Genomic DNA, 13,125 nt, shown 5'->3' with positions numbered 1-13,125 from the left:
TTAGAAAATACAGCCCAACTATATATGTTGGTTATAAGAAGCTTTCTTCAAATGTAATGACATAGGTAAGTTAAAGGATGGAAAAAAGATATTATGCAAACAATAATCAAAAGATAGCTGGAGTCGCTATAAAGTGGGGGAAAAAAAATGACCAGGAACAAAGAGAGACTTTAGTTAAAGGGCCAAATCACCAAGAAGGCACCCTTGAATATTTTATAAATGTCTGTTCATTCCCTTTGGTTGATAATGTTGTTCATGTCCTCTCCATCCTTGGCAATTTCTTTTCTTTTTTTTTGATACAGTGTCTCGCTCTGTCACTCATGCTGGAGTGCAGTGGTCAGATCACAGCTTACTGCACCCATGACCTTGTGACTCATGCAATCCTCCCACCTCAGCCTCCCAAAGTGCTGGGATATTACAGACATGGGCCACCGCACCCAGCCTGGCAAACTTTTTATGTAGGAGTTCAGACAAGTATCTTAGCCTCTATGGGCCACACACAGTCTCTGTTACATATTTGTCTTTTGTTTTTTTTTCCTTAACCATTTAAGTACGTAAAACCTATTCTTAGCTCACAGACTGTACAAAAACAGGAGACAAGCCAGATTTGGTCATGGAACATGGTTTGCTGACCAAGGATCTACATAGATGCAGAGAAATCATTTGATGAAATCAAATATCTGTGATAAAAAAAATTCTCAGCAAACTAGAAATAGAAGGGGACTTCCTCAAATAGATGAGGGACATTCAAAATTTTCACTGTGCCTCCTGGTGAGGAGGAAGGGAGGGCCATGACTTTTTTCTTGGTGTTTGCAAAGAGTAGGGCAGGTATAGTGAAAAGTTTCTGTCCTGATTGGACACTCTTTTCCCAACTCTTTGGCTGGAAAGAGTAAGAGTTTCTTAGGGCCTGTTTTGTCTGTGAACATTGGAATGTCTGTGTTGCAGACACTTTGAAAGCCTGAGGCCTGGTTATGTAAGGAGTCAAAAAAACCAAAAACCTAGGGAATTCATCATTAGGTCATTCCTGGGTCTCAGGTTACTAGCCAGTTGATCTTCTTTTCTTTACTTCTTCAGAATCTTCTGTTAGTTACATTATAAATTTTATTCAGTTTTTTTTTTCTTTTTGGTGATTAATGGGGGAAATAGCATGGTATGTGCTTATCCCATCTTTTCATAAATTAGGGGTTTGAGATAGCTTTTAAAAAATTGTGCATAACTAGTTCTCACTGTTATTTTTGTTTTTTAAGCCTAAGGATTTTATTGGTGCAACTCCTATTATTTTGTTAGCTTTTGAGTAGTGTATTAACATGAATATGTATAGTGTTAAGATCTCATTTTAGTTCTGGGCATCTCCTTTTTAGTCTTATCACGTTTTCAGCCTGTAGAGATGTGAATTTCTGTGTTTCCTAAGTACCCTACAGATAGCCAAAATAAGGAGTGGTTAGCATGAATTGTCAACTCATTCTTTTTTTTTTTTTTTTTGAGACGGAGTTTCGCTCTTGTTGCCCAGGCTGGAGTGCAATGGCACAGTCTTGTCTCACTGCAACCTCTGCCTCCTGGGTTCAAGCAGTTCTCGTGCCTTAGCCTCCCAAGTAGCTGGGACTACAGGTGTATGCCACCACGCCCAGCTAATTTTTGTATTTTTAGTAGAGATGGGATTTCACCATGTTGGCCAGGCTGGTCTTGGACTCCTGACCTCGGGCGATCCACCTACCTCGGCCTCCTGAAATGCTGGGATTACAGGCATGAACACCGTGCCCTGCCGACTCATTTTTTTTAAGATCAAAGAATTTATTCTAATTTATATAGAGTATTTTTGAGGAAGAAATAATTGAGAGTTTATTACTGAAGACAGATTGTGTGCTGGAGAGCAATTTGAATTAGGTTGGATTTAATTTCTTGAGCATTACCTGACCTTATTTTTTAAGCCCCTGGGGGATAATTGGTGCTCTTTCTCTCAAGGTTTGAGACTTCTAAGATTGTTGCTTATAGTCTCTGAAAGCTTAGAGTTCTTACTGTCTTTATGACCAAAAGGTAGAAGAGTGCATAGTGTACAGATTTTTATAGAATGTGTTGACTATATTAACATTCCCCTCCTTGCCTGCAAAAAAAAGTCTTCAGTAATGAAGAGAAGGAATCCAACCAAGAGAAGTTATACCAAGTTGTGGGAGACCTAGGTGGGCAGATCGCTTCAGCCCAGAAGTTCAAGACCAGCCTGCATAACATGGTGAAACCCTGTCTCTACCAAAAAATACAAAATTAACCAAGTGTAGTGACATGTGCCTGTAGTTACAGCTACTCTGGAGGCTGAAGTGGGAGGATCACTTGACCCTGGTAGGTTGAGGCTGCAGTGAGCTGAGATCATGCCACTGTACTCCAGCCAGGGTGAAAGAGTGAGATCTTGTCTCAAAAAAACAAAAACAAAACCCAAAATTATACCAAAATATTTGCAATTGGATGGTGGAGTTGGATAGATTATTGACATTTGAATTGTTTCTTTGTTGTGTTTGGTGAACATAAACTTAGAAATATCAAAAGAAATTATGTTTACATTTGTTAACATTTTATTTAAGGATATGATGCATTAAAAGCAATATTTTTTTCCCACATGTTTTTATTGCTTAAAGGTGGGAAAGGTTTTTATTCCTGGACTGCCAGCTCCTTCTCTAACGATGTCCAACACAATGCCTCGGCCCAGTACTCCACTTGATGGCGTTAGTACTCCAAAGCCTCTTAGTAAACTCCTTGGATCATTGGATGAGGTAAGAAATGGACTAGGTGTTGTCAGAAAGTTAACATTTTTAAAAGAAGTTTGGTCAAATATTAGTTCTTTCCATGGTTAACTTAATTTTAGTTAGTACTTGGAGAATAAATGTTTTCAAACAGAAGTGATTCAGTTAACATACATTGACCTCCCTCGTGATGTGTGTGATACTTTTTGAAGGTGCTGGAGAGATGGAAATGATACGTTCTTTTCCATCCAGGGATCTCACAATTGTGTGGAGTTGATGTACTGTCTGCATAAGAAATTAGAATTTAAGAAAAACTCATGACTTACGAATGAGGAAAAGAGAGTACCATCGTTGATTGACTGATGGGAAGATAACATCCAATGGGAGGACATGGCAAAATGAAAGCCTCATCTCTGAGGCTGTCAGTCTTGGTTTGGACCTTGGGGATGAGTAGGATATCTGTAGGTAGAAAGGAACATTCAAGGCAAGGAGGAATCACACAGGCACAGGCAGGAAGGCCAGATAATGCGGAACGTTTTTTAATGGATATTTGTATCTTTATCTCCTAATCATTAGTTAAGGACTCAATAAATCTGTAGAATAAATACTTATAAAAGTACAAGTAGGGTGTCGCAGGATAGAGTTTGGATAACAATAATCTTTTTTGAGCATTTTCTATGTGCTAGGCATTGTTCTCAGTGCTTTATTAGTATTAATTATTTCCTTAGAACAACTTTATTGAGAAGATACTACTATGAATCTTTTTTTTTTTTTTAACAAATGAGAGGTTACAAATGAAATAAACCTAATAAGTGGTAAAGCTAGGATTTATACTCTTACTAATGTGCTCTTAAAGGAAGAAAGGATGAAAAGGTGGTTTTATTCTGAATGCAGTTGCCAGGGCCTTACAGGATTTTGAGAAAGGAGTTACGAGGTTTTGGATCCTTGTTGTAGGTAGGTGTATTTTGGGATTAAAGATAAGGAGACCACCAGTTAGCCTCCAAGTGAGGTTGTCTGTGTCAGTGTAAGAAGTATGAAGAGGGTCTGAGTATGTGTGGAAAGGAGGGAATAACATGAGAGGCCTTGAGACGTAGAAATGAGTTTGACAGCTGATTGGTTTTGTGCTCCTGGGCTGGGGAAAGCTGATGTGACATGAGGCTCCGAATTCTCTGAATGACCTGGGAAGGTACCTGGGTTTACCAAGTTAGGAAGCCTGGCGAAAAGTGGTCTGTATTTAAAGAACATGTGAGTGTGGATGTTTAGGGACAGTTCAAAGGGAAGGTTATCGTTATCAATTGTATTCGATAATGTCTATGTCTTCATTAAATTTTTAAACGTGCAACATTGAGTTTTTTCCTTCACACCAGCACATTTGCAGAACATTCAAAGGGGAACTGGAGAAGTGTCAAAGAGTGTTTTGTGTGATTCAGAAGAATTTCTCTTACAATGGAAAATGGTTTCCAACTTCTTTAGAATTCTATAAGCCTGGTAACAATTAGTGCCTTTTTGATAGGTGTAAGGTCATGGAAATAATAGTCTAACACATTGGCTGATAGCTTTTCCACTTCTCTGGAAGATTTTGCTAGTAGACTTAGAGCCAGGACCAGTAGAGCTGAATTTTTCCTGGTGACTTTTAGAGTAGAATCTGGAATAGAATAAATACATCTTAGTCTTGATTGTCAGTGTTGACAAGATATTCACTTAGAGATATATAAATTGAATTAAAGGAATCAAAAAAGGATCAGTGGTCATGACTGGAGATTTAAGATTGGAAGGATCTGCATGTAGATAGTAACTAAGATCATTTAAATTTTTTGTTTGCATATCTGCAGTAAAGCAAATACATGCTGTTCCTGTATTTTTGAGTAAATAATTGCCTATAAGGGAAATGCCACGAAATACTGGTCTCATTTGTTTGCTTTTTCATTATTGTCCTTTCTTCCGTGGGCTCTTAGTGCCTCAGCTGCCTCAAATCACAGTTTAGTTTAGTTTAGTTTTTTTTTTTTGAGATGGAGTCTTGCTCTGTCGCCCAGGCTGGAGTACAGTGGTGCAATCTCACTGCACTGCAACCTCCACCTCCTGGGTTCGAGCAATTCTCCTGCCTCAGCCTCCCAGATAGCTGGGACTACAGGCACCTGCCACCATGCCTGCTAAATTTTGTATTTTTAGTAGAGATGGGGTTTCACCATGTTGGCCAGGCTGGTCTTGAACTCTTGACCTCAAGTGATCCACCCGCCTTAGCCTCCCAAAGTGCTGGGATTATAGGCATGAGCCACCGTGCCTGGCCCACAGTTTAGTCTTTAGCCCTGTAGGGTTGCTAACGGGGCTGCTGGCTTCTCTCCCTCTTAGCTATGACTTTCCTTGCATATTGTCAGCCTTTCCATATATTCCTCTTACCACCAAAATTTGCAGATGGCCAGAGCAGGAAAAGCAAGTTTCCCCAAGAACGTTGGCCCCCTTCCCTGCAGTTGCTTTCTTTAGGTGAGAATGTTGGCCCCCTTCCCTTCTCTCCTAGATCTTGGTCCCTCAAGTCCAGGTTGCTTCCACAGTTTTCCCACAGCCATCAATTAGATGTTTTCCTTTTACCTACCTTTTCTAGTTGTTTTCTGTGAGGACCTTGGTTTGCTGGTACTTCATTGTATCTGGAACAAAATTTTTTAAAGAGCCAGGGTCTTGCTATGTCACCCAGGCTGGAGGGCAGTGGCTATTCACAGACTCACCACAGCCTCAAATTCCTAGGCTCAAGTGATTCTTCTGCCTCAGTCTTCGCAGTAGCTGGAACTCTACAGGTGCGCACCAGCATGCTTGACTTGGAGCAGAATGTTTTAAAATCATTACATCTTATTGTTTGTTAGAACATATGCAAAAAAGAAATAGTTAAGTTTCCTTGTCCTTAATTTCTCAGAAAACAATTCATTTGTGTTATGTTTATGACTTTTTACAGGTTGTTCTGTTGTCGCCAGTTCCAGAACTGAGGGATTCTTCAAAACTTCATGATTCTCTGTATAATGAGGATTGTACTTTCCAACAACTTGGAACTTACATTCATTCAATCAGAGATCCTGTCCATAACAGAGTCACCCTAGTAAGTATAAACAGTTGGTAGCTTTCCAAGAGGTGGGCTGGCATTTTGAATTTGACAGAATAGAAAATTTTGTCTGAAAAATGACAACAAACATTTCTCATGATTTAAAAAAATCTATTGTGTCATTTTTTGGCACTATATTTCTTTATACAGTAATTCTGCTTGTTTTCTACAGTTTCTGTATTTTTAAAAACAGTGAAAATGAAAGCTTGAGTCAGTTGAATTTTATATTGATATGATTTTTTGTCTTTTCATTAAAAGTAAATGTCCTTGGCCGGGCACGGTGGCTCAAGCCTGTAATCCCAGCACTTTGGGAGGCTGAGACGGGCGGATCACGAGGTCAGGAGATCGAGACCATCCTGGCTAACCTGGTGAAACCCCGTCTCTACTAAAAAATACAAAAAACTAGCCAGGCGAGGTGGCGGGCGCCTGTAGTCCCAGCTACTCAGGAGGCTGAGGCAGGAGAATGGCGTGAACCCGGGAGGCAGAGCTTGCAGTGAGTGGAGATCCAGCCACTGCACTCCAGCCTGGGCGACAGAGCGAGACTCCGTCTCAAAAAAAAAAAAAAAAAAAAAAAGTAAATGTCCTTTTGATGATGGTGACTCACTGTATAAAGATTAGACACTTTTTATTAAAACAAGCATTTTGGAAAGCATTTTGCAAATAATTACATTTAAAGTTTCTGAAATTTGGAAGTGTTCATTTCTGTTTGAAAATGGTTTTTCATTTATTTTATTGCTTTGGTAGGCAAAGTCTTGTACCAGCTATTTTTACGACATTCAAAGACTTAGAATGCACAGATTTTATTTACTTTCTCATTTGTTTCCATCTAGGAACTGAGTAACAGCTCCATGGTTAGGATCACTATTCCTGAAATTGCCACCTCTGAGTTAGGTACGATTGAGAAGTTTCATTTCTAAGACATGAAGTAATTGTGATTTACGTTAATAATTGGGGTTTTAAACATTATTTTGCCATTTTTGAAGCCTCTGGATCAAGTTCTTAGGTTTGTAGAGGAGCTTTAAAGAGTCAGGGGGTGCTTTGTGAAGTCTACTCTGTGTGTGCTCTAAGGCTGGAGTACAGGTGAAGGATGTCTGCTGGTTCTGTTCCTCGGAGATTCTTCTGTTGAGGAATATAATGCAGTGTAATAACATATGGACATGCCAGCGGAGCATGGTGACTCACACCTGTAATCCCAACACTTTGTGAGACTGAGGCGGGCGAATTGCTTGAGGTCGGTAGTTCGAGACTAGCCTGGCCAACATGGTGAAACCCTGTCCCTATTAAAAGTACAAAAATTAGCTGGGTGTGGTGGCGCACTTCTGTAATCTCAGCTACTCGAGAGTCTGAGGCAGGAGAATACTTTGAACCCGGAATGCGGTGGTTGCAGTGAGCCGAGATCGTGCCCTTGCACTCCAGCCTGGGTGATAGAGTGAGACTCTGTCTCAAAAAAAAAAAAAAAATGCCAGGCGCGGTGGCTCAAGCCTGTAATCCCAGCACTTTGGGAGGCCGAGACGGGCGGATCACGAGGTCAGGAGATCGAGACCATCCTGGCTAACATGGTGAAACCCCGTCTCTACTAAAAATACAAAAAACTAGCCGGGCGACCTGGCGGGCGCCTGTAGTCCCAGCTACTCGGGAGGCTGAGGCAGGAGAATGGCGGAAACCCGGGAGGCGGAGCTTGCAGTGAGCTGAGATCCGGCCACTACACTCCAGCCTGGGCGGCAGAGCAAGACTCCGTCTCAAAAAAAAAAAAAAAAAAAAAAAAAAAAAATATATATATATATATATATATGTACACACACACACACACACACACACACACGGACATGTCTCTTGCAAGAACATCTGGGAAACAAAGCCTAAGCAACTAGGATATTTCTTGGCATATTTAATGTTTTGTTTTTTTTTTTCTGTAATATATTAATGATGTTTTTAATCTTAAATATCTCAATTTTCAGATAAGTTGTGAAATTAGCATAATTGCCTTAATTGAATAAAACTTAGTATTATTGTCAAAATACAATCAGAATTATCTTAATAAATATTGGATTCTGCTTGAATTATTCCTGAAATGCAGTTTCAAAATGCTAGAGGAGAGTATTTGTGAACATAGAATACTAAACAAAATATTAGAATTCAAGGGATTTGCCAACAAACATAGGTTAAGAAAAGAATGCCTATGTGATATAAGGAACTTCATGACATCTCTTGCTTTCAAAATCTAACTGTCAAAGCAGGACATTGGCAGATTGTAGACTAGAATGACTTTTTCATTTTAGGAATTTTCACTGGGTGGGTAAATGGTATTTCAAGTTGATATAGAGATTCCTTGCCTTCTAAAAGGTATTTCGTAATCACAAGGCCAGGTACCTAGAGGCATTATAAGCCTAAGCAAAATATATAAAAATAGATAGTAATGGAGGAAATTAAATAAATAAAAACAAAAATTTTACCCCTTTATAGCCAAACAGAAGCCCCATAGCTTATGTACATACATTTATGTATTTTACCTACAAAGGGTTCTCACACACTCATGCAGCATTGGATTTGCACTTAATTTGGATTCAGCTATGACATACTTGGTTATTTGGTATTTTAATATTATTTGCTTCCAATCTGTGCTGTGTGAGTGTGCACATTGCAAACTGATGGGACAGAGGATGTGTTGCTGAGGATGGGCCCAGTGGCATGACAGTGGAAAGGGAAAAAAGAATCCTGGAAGAGAGGATATGTGAGTACAAAAACATTGCAGTTTGGGATGATTTCCTACTAAAAGTCGATTTGGGTCTCTTCACAGTGGTAGCCCTGGCCACTCTGAGGGACTCGTTGTATGCCAGTGTAGTGCTATAATTGATGTGGAGCCATTGAGAATGGTATCAAGCCATTATACCAGGTGTGGTGGGCTCGTGCTTGTAATCCTTCCCCTTTGGAAGGCTGAGGTGAGAGGATTGCTTGAGTTCAGGCGTTTTGAGACCAGCCTGAACAACATAGACTCTGTCTCTACAAAAAGAAAAATAAAATTAGCCAGGCGTGCTGGCATGTTTCTGTAGTCCTTGCTACTTGGGAGGCTTGACCTGGTGGACCACTTGAGCCCAGGAGTTGGAGGTTACAGTGAGCTATGATTGCACCACTGCACTCCAGCCTGGGGACAGAGAAAGACCCCGTTTCCCTTTACCAAAAACAGAATGGTGTAAATTATGTGGTATTAACTCTTAACCCTTTTAAGGCAGAGAGCATGTGAAACATTTTAGAAACTGAACAATGTCAGAAATGAAAGTTATAAAGCTTTGGTTCATAGGCATGTTTACTCATTTAGAACATCATGTAATGCTAGCTAAGCATTGCTATTTGTGGATGCGTATATTGAATATTATATATTTACTGAAGTATTTAAGCAGTATTTATGTAAATGTGTAAACATAGAAGTTGTATGTTTTTCATAGTGACTTTTTTTTTTTGAGACAGTTTCACTCTAGTCACCCAGGCTGAAGTGCAATGGCGTGATCTCGGTTCACTGCAACCTCTGCCTCTCGGGTTCAAGCGATTCTCCTGCCTCAGCCTCCCAAAAAGCTAGGATTTCAGGTGCCCGCTGCAATGCCCAACTGATTTTTGTTATTTTTAGTAGAAACAGGGTTTCACCGTGTTGGTCAGGTTGGTCTCGAACTCCTGACCTCAGGTGATCCACCCGCCTCGACCTCGCAAAGTGCTTGGATTACAGGCATGAGTCACCGTGCCTGGCCCATAGTGACCTTTAATTTGTCACCTGAGCTAGAACATCTTTAGAGTGAAAGGGGGAGCAGTTAGTAATTGCTGGGGCAATGGATGTAAATCAGTACTGTCTCTGGCAAACTGGGCTATTTGGTCACTTTATTTCTGATTCAAAATTAATAATCGAAAAGCTGTCCTTGGCTGGGCACAGTGGCTCACACCTGTAATCCCAGTGCTTTGGGAGGCCAAGGCAGGCGATCACGAGGTCAGGAATTCGAGACCAGGCTGACCAACATGGTGAAACCCCGTCTCTACTAAAAATACAAAAAATTAGCCTAGCTCAGTGGCAGACACCTGTAATCCCAGCTACTTGGTGGCTGAGGCAGGAGAATTGCTTGAGCCCAGGAAGCAGAGGTTACAGTGAGCCGAGACCGCACCACAGCACTCCAGCCTGGCAACAGACAAGACTCCATCTCAAAAAAAAAGAAAAAAAAAAAAGAAAAGCTGTCTTCAGACCTCTTTCAAGCCCTGTTGAATTCAGTAGTTGGTTTTAGTTTCAGATGATTGGTTAGGTAATGTTTGCATCTCATTGGCTCTTTAGTGACAGTTTTCTTTTCATAATAATTGGCCTTTATATAGTAGAAATTTAAAAACTTGATTATTGAAAGGGAAAAGAAATGCATGCAGAGTAAGAATACTAAAATTAATCTTTGCTTTTAATAGTACAAACGTGTTTGCAAGCAATTAAGTGTATCCTGCCAAAAGAAATAGCAGTTCAGATGCTTGTCAAATGGTACAATGTCCACAGTGCTCCAGGAGGACCCAGTTATCACTCAGAGTGGAACTTATTTGTGACTTGTCTTATGAACATGATGGGTTATAACACAGACCGCTTAGCATGGACTAGAAATGTAAGTAAATACAACTGTTTTCTTTATGCGTTAATTCTGTTAATGTAATGGTTGCATAATTGGTAATGTAACATTCAGAGTACATAATAGGCATACCATATTCAAAATAATAGAATAATATTAAGATTTCTTATATCTATATATTGTAAATCAAATCTCATTTAATATTTAATATTAACATTTTACTAGTAATTATAATTACTGAGCTTTAGAACGTTAAAGCATATATGACTATTTCTTATTTCACCTTTGTAAAATGACTGCAAGTTGTACTAGGATTAGTGATAGTCTTGGTTTTATTGATGAAGAAACTGGATCACAAAGAAATCACAGATCTGTGATTTTTTTAAAAACTATGACTAGACTGCATCTTCTGACTCCTTGTTTAACGTTGTTTTCTGAAGACAAGATTGTCTTTTTACATACATGTTGCTTGGGATGTGAGGAGGAAGGTTTGATTTGAGGGGGATTTAAAGTACTTTAGCCTGAGTATCGACTCTGTTAATGGTATAAAGCCTTATCTCTCACCCTCTTTCCCCAGAAACATCCTTACAGGCCCTTATTAGATTATTTACAAAATCAGCAGAGTGGTGTCTTCAGTATTAGTGATCTCTTTCTAGCTCTGGAGATCCCTCGCAGGACAACCTTGCCTGGGTCACTCTGAAAAAAATCACTCTAGATTGTAATTACCCTTTTTCCAGGTAACTCAGCTGTTCCATTCTATACGTTTTAGCCTTGTACAGCAAATCCATTTTTAAAACTTGCTTTTGTCTCAATTATGAAAGGCAAATGTGGAAAATGGAGGAATTAAGAAAATAATTATACTACTCAGAGATAACCACTCTAAACATTTTTGAAGTTACCTTCTGTATAAAAATATCAATGAAAATTTCGCGTATCATTAAAAAATTTTTCTAAAAAACCTCCATCATTTCATCATAGTATAGTTTTTTGTCATAATTAACCCATAGCTAATAATTGTACCTTGTGAATCTTTTGTTTTCCTTATTGTGAGTAATTTATAAACATCCTTTTTCATGAATCTTTTTTTTTTTTTTTTTTTTTTTTTGAGATGGAGTCTCGCTCAGTCGCCCAGGCTGGAGAGTGCAGTGGCACAATCTCACTGCAAGCTCCGCCTCCCAGGTTCACACCATTCTCCTGCCTCAGCCTCCCAAGTAGCTGGGACTACAGGCGCCTGCCGCCACGCCCAGCTAATTTTTTTTTTTTTTTTTTTTTTTGAGACGGAGTCTTGCTCTGTCGCCTGGGCTGGAGTGCAGTGGCCGGATCTCAGCTCACTGCAAGCTCCGCCTCCCGGGTTCACGCCATTCTCCTGCCTCAGCCTCCCGAGTAGCTGGGACTACAGGCGCCCGCCAGGTCGCCCAGCTAGTTTTTTGTATTTTTAGTAGAGACGGGGTTTCACCATGTTAGCCAGGATGGTCTTGATCTCCTGACCTCGTGATCCACCCGTCTCAGCCTCCCAAAGTGCTGGGATTACAGGCTTGAGCCACCGCGCCCGGCTCAGCTAATTTTTTGTAATTTTAGTAGAGATGGGATTTCACCTTGTTAACCAGGATGGTCTCGATCTCCTGACCTCGTGATCCGCCCACCTCAGCCTCCCAAAGTGCTGGGATTACAGACGTGAGTCACCGCGCCTGGCCTTCTTTTTCACGAATCTTTAACTACATCTCTAGTTACTTCCCAAGAACTGAATCTTAAAAGAGAGACTGTTGGGTCAAGTAATGTTTGGAAAGGGGTTCCCAGGTGACATTCTTACCAGCATCATTTACAAGTGCCATTTCCCCAAAGTGTTTATTTGTGGTGTGGTGAACCTTTGCTAGCTTATTGAGAAATTTTATCTTATTTCTGTATAAGTGAATGGGAATTTTTTTCAAAATTTCATCAGTTATTTATAGTTCTTATTTTTTGATTTGTATTTCTTTTTTTTTTTTTTTTTTTTTGAGACGGGGCTGGAGTGCAGTGGCCAGATCTCAGCTCACTGCAAGCTCCGCCTCAGCCTCCGGAGCAGCTGGGACTACAGGCGCCCGCCATCTCGCCCGGCTAGATTTTTGTATTTTTAGTAGAGACGGGGTTTCACCATGTTAGCCAGGATGGTCTCGATCTCCTGACCTCGTGATCCGCCCATCTCGGCCTCCCAAAGTGCTGGGATTACAGGCTTGAGCCACCGCGCCCGGCCTGATTTGTATTTCATGTCCTTTGTCTATGTTCCAGTCTCTTCTCAGTCCAGTGGCCAAAGTAATCCTGTTTGATGAAGTCAGGTTACGTTAGTCACGCATCTGCGTAGGATCCCCCAGTGACTTCCCATGGCACTCAGAGTAAAGGCCATAGGCTTACAAGATGCCACGTGACCTAGCCCTTGCTTACCTTCCTGGTCTCATTTTTTAATGCTTTGCACACATCATCCCAGCCACACTGGCCTCAGCTCTGTTCCCTGAGCACTGCCAGCATGTTTCTGCCTCTGAGTGTTTGCACTTGCTGTTACCTCTGTGGAGAATGCTTTACCCCCCTCTCCGATAAGACGTGCTTAGGTCTTTATTGAGATATCACCTCAGTGCTGCCTCCTGTCTCTCTATGTAGCATTACACCTGCCTCCGTACCTTTAGTGCCATTTACCTGTTTTTTTTTTTCTTCTCACTTAAATATAATATAGTATATATTTTACTTATTT

General features: G+C 40.4%; 1 protein-coding gene across 1 annotated transcript in view; it reads left to right on the top strand.

The window, feature by feature from the left end:
• The window catches only part of ANAPC1 (anaphase promoting complex subunit 1), a 111,187-nt gene that overhangs the window by 22,767 nt on the left and 75,295 nt on the right, over positions 1–13,125 (top strand). Inside the window, exons 9-12 of the mRNA XM_030921417.1 lie at positions 2,628–2,762; positions 5,677–5,817; positions 6,651–6,711; positions 10,252–10,439. Of these exons, the coding sequence (XP_030777277.1) occupies positions 2,628–2,762; positions 5,677–5,817; positions 6,651–6,711; positions 10,252–10,439 (525 nt within the window). The remainder of the gene's footprint in view (positions 1–2,627; positions 2,763–5,676; positions 5,818–6,650; positions 6,712–10,251; positions 10,440–13,125) is intronic.

The sequence above is a fragment of the Rhinopithecus roxellana genome, chromosome 17 (genome assembly GCF_007565055.1).
Source record: "Rhinopithecus roxellana isolate Shanxi Qingling chromosome 17, ASM756505v1, whole genome shotgun sequence".
NCBI classification, from domain to species: Eukaryota; Metazoa; Chordata; class Mammalia; order Primates; family Cercopithecidae; genus Rhinopithecus; species Rhinopithecus roxellana.
The sequence above is the reverse complement of the archived record's forward strand: the minus strand, read 5'-3'. Positions and strand labels throughout refer to the sequence as shown.